Source organism: Arachis ipaensis, chromosome B03 (genome assembly GCF_000816755.2).
Source record: "Arachis ipaensis cultivar K30076 chromosome B03, Araip1.1, whole genome shotgun sequence".
In the NCBI taxonomy this organism is placed as follows: domain Eukaryota; kingdom Viridiplantae; phylum Streptophyta; class Magnoliopsida; order Fabales; family Fabaceae; genus Arachis; species Arachis ipaensis.
In genome coordinates this window covers 26,798,646-26,802,276 of record NC_029787.2, presented here as the reverse complement: position 1 = coordinate 26,802,276, position 3,631 = coordinate 26,798,646, and the positions used below count along the sequence as shown (strand labels likewise).

Here is a 3,631-nt window from a genome sequence, read left to right as displayed (position 1 = left end):
ACATGTATCTGTTAATCATTCTTCAAGAAAATCAATTATAGTATTTTAGGGTAAAGTGTATGGTTAAGATGTGAAAAATTACTAACAAGATGACAATTTTTTGAAGTTTTTATGAAAAATATGTTTTTTTCATGGTTTTGAGTTTTTTAAATAAAATTTATTGTTAAAATTAAAATTTTATATTGATTTTAAAAATCCCATGTCATTAGAATTAATATTAGTTAAAATTATTTGAGATAATTTAATATAACTTTAACTCTTCGAACATTTAAGTGATTTCATAATGTTATTTCTTGTAATTTTAACTACATTTTTTAGGTATGATAAAATTTTATAATTACCATAAATACCATAATAATAGAGATCATATAAATCATCATCTATTTAAAGATAGAAAGAGGAAGAAATGTAGGAGAAAAATGTGAAAGATGATGGAGAGATCCAAAAAGTGGAAAAAGTAGGAAAGATGAGTTGAAAAAAGAAGAGAGGGTGGACAAGGCACCACTATGATCATAAGAGTTGGTGGCAGTGGCCACCTCTGAATAGTGAACTTGATGAATATTTAGATTTAGATGAGCAATTATAATAGGTGTATATTAAAATAATTTAGTTTTCAAATTGGTTATTTATATAAGATGCATCTTGAAATGTAAAATATATATTGAACGAGAGAATTAGATGATTTTCAAACTATCTAATAAACTTAAAATTTTGTAACTAAAAGAAATTAATTAGGTGTTCATATTATATTTAACTTAAATCTTACTTTGTAGCATGTTTCAATTTTGAAGGGGTTAATTATTTTGCTCAGAAAATTTCAAATAAGATTAAATTGTTGGTTGATATAATTTTAAAATTTGCTACTCGTCATATTGGATGGTATCATGGTTGAATTGTAGTAGCGTAAAACTACTAAGCAATAGTTACTTCATTTATCATTTTTTTTTAAATTAAATTGGATAGTAGCAAAAAATTATTTTAAACTAATGTTCTCTCTATAAAATATATTTAAAATTCGTACATTATCCATTTAAAAAATTTTAAATATCAACATCTAATCATAGAGTTTTAGATATATTATTCTTATAGTGATATTTTAATTTAATTTATATTTTTTGGGTTACATATTTTTGTGCCTTTGGTGTAAATTGCAGGTCACCTACCATCCCTACTATTATCCCCCCATTCTCTGCATCGCCATTCATGTTCTGATTTTTTCGAACATCATAGTTCGTTGGATTCATGAAAAGCAAATGCATGTAGATATGTACACGAGCTATTTGCTTAGGGAAAAAAAAAACATAATGTAACATTTTTTGGTGACTTTTGTGTCTTGTGAATAGATGAATTCTTCCTCATATTGTCATTATGACAATAAAATTTTGCTCTACGTAATCTACAATTCAAAGAATTATTTTCAACGAATTCATTAAATTCAACTAAATCAGTTTTTAAAATCTCTAAAATTAGCAAGTTTTTATGATTTGAGTTTTTTAATATATATTTTTTGGTTCAGGTTAAAACTTTTAGAGGCAAGGTAGTATATAAAATTGTTGAATGATGACAAGGATAATTGAGGTATATTAGAACGATAATGTATGTTAAGGTGACAAAAAATAATCAGAACTTATTTTATTTAGTATTTATTAATTGTTATAATAATTAATGAATATTAAATAAGATAAGTTCTGACTAATTTTAACTAATTTTTTTTTGTTATCAAATATTTACAAATAGTTGGTGTATTTAATATGTGTGATAGGTGTGATAGATATCTCCATGAGATCACAATAAATGATTTTAATCTTTAAAAAAAAAGTATACTGTGCAAGACATAATATCAAATTAGAAAATATTGAGAAAACCAAAGCAATACAATTAGTGGAAACAAAAGTAATAAGGATGATCAATGTAATTGATTTAGCAACTGATCTTAATGACAAAATGAGCAAATTGAAAAAGACAACAATTGAATAATATAAAGAGGTAGTGGCATGAGTAATGGGAAAGAATAAGCTAAGAGAGCATAAATACTAAGCAATTCTATCTACGAGAATGATACAACTTCATGAAGTTTATATTGCATATCAAGTTTTTCTCTCTATATTTGACTAGTATTTTTCATATATATTTTTTGAGTCAAATCTTAGGATTATTTTGTTTTTCTTTTTTCTCTTTTGTGTAAAAAAAAAAAGTTATAGTATTGTAAGAGAGATCAACAAAAGCCATACGAGAAAAGACAAGATTAAAAAGAAACATCATATATAAATCATCAATTGTATCTTTTGTCTTGGCGTAAGAGTTCTGATTTAGAGTTTATTTTTTTTTTTGTAAGGAACTCTGATTTGAGTTTTTATTGGCATTTTTTACTCAAGTTTTGAGTCGACTTGGCATTTTAGAAATTTGGATTAAGCTTCATTTGTCTTGGCTTTAATATCAGTTTTAATTCTTTTCTTTTATTTTTGAAATTTGGATTGTAATCTTAATAATTATTATAGTAGAAATTTTATTATGATTTGTAGTGAAGACTAAATATAGGTCTCATTGTATTTAGAGGTTAAACCAAAATATATTACTATGTTAATTATCTTTCCATTTTTTATTCTATCAAATTCAAGATGAGACAACCAAAATAATCTTCTATTTTATATGTTCTACAACACTAACAATTTAAAGTTCTAAATTCCTTAGTTTTCTTGATTTAAACTTCCATCCCCCTTCTCAAGACTTAGGAAAACCAACAAAAATGATGGGAGAAACAATTTCGCTTTTTTTTTTAGAAATTTTACTTAATTAAAATACAAGAAAAATTTTACAAAGATAAAATCATAAATTACTTATTTCATAGGAACTAAAAATTCGAGCAACACTAATTATTTTTTACTAAAAATTTCACTGTTATTTTTCTCTTTCGTGATCCAAACTCACCTCTTGGCCCCAACATTAGAAAACAAGAATAACAAAAAGAACAATGTTAGTGCCACTACTAATTCACCCAAGATACTGCTCCTATTGCTGAATGATTCCTAACTTGTTTGAGTAATCAAAAGCACCTGCAATGCTAGAAGACAATGATACAGATTTTGTCTAACATAATCTCAGAATATATTAAGAAACACTTTATGATCATACAACATCCATTAGTAGCTCATGACAACACGTGGCTGACACCCTCACATTAGGCGTTGATGATATTTTTATAATACAATATAAGAGCATTATATAGAAATGAAATACAAAATGATAACCCAATCTTGCATCCCTAAAAACCAAAGAAGAGGATATATGCATATATATGGTATTGTTTCATTGGTGTTGTGTGTTACTACATCTTCACATTGTAATGCCCTAGCCGGGTAACCATTTGGTCAACCAGTCCGGCGATGACCGTAATAGCCGCCACATGTGTATTGTGCGTTAGTCTCTTTGATCCCTTTGAACCACAAGATTCCCATTATCCTCACGTAGAACCCTATGGTACATCACCAGAAATTGGTGGATCAAGAACTTTTCGATTTGTCTCAACTTGTTAAATGGGTTCGACAAGTTGAAAAATAAAAGAAAAAGAAATTGTTGAATCTAAGTTCATAAAAAGTACTTAATAATATTATATTTAGCAAAACAACATAAA

At 26.5% G+C, this 3,631-nt stretch overlaps 1 protein-coding gene across 1 annotated transcript in view; it reads left to right on the top strand.

Annotated features, from left to right (window-relative positions):
• The window catches only part of LOC110270063, a 3,544-nt gene extending 2,136 nt beyond the window's left edge, over positions 1-1,408 (top strand). Inside the window, exon 2 of the mRNA XM_021118538.1 lies at positions 1,155-1,408. Coding sequence (XP_020974197.1) covers positions 1,155-1,212 — 58 coding nt within the window. The 3' untranslated portion in view covers positions 1,213-1,408. The remainder of the gene's footprint in view (positions 1-1,154) is intronic.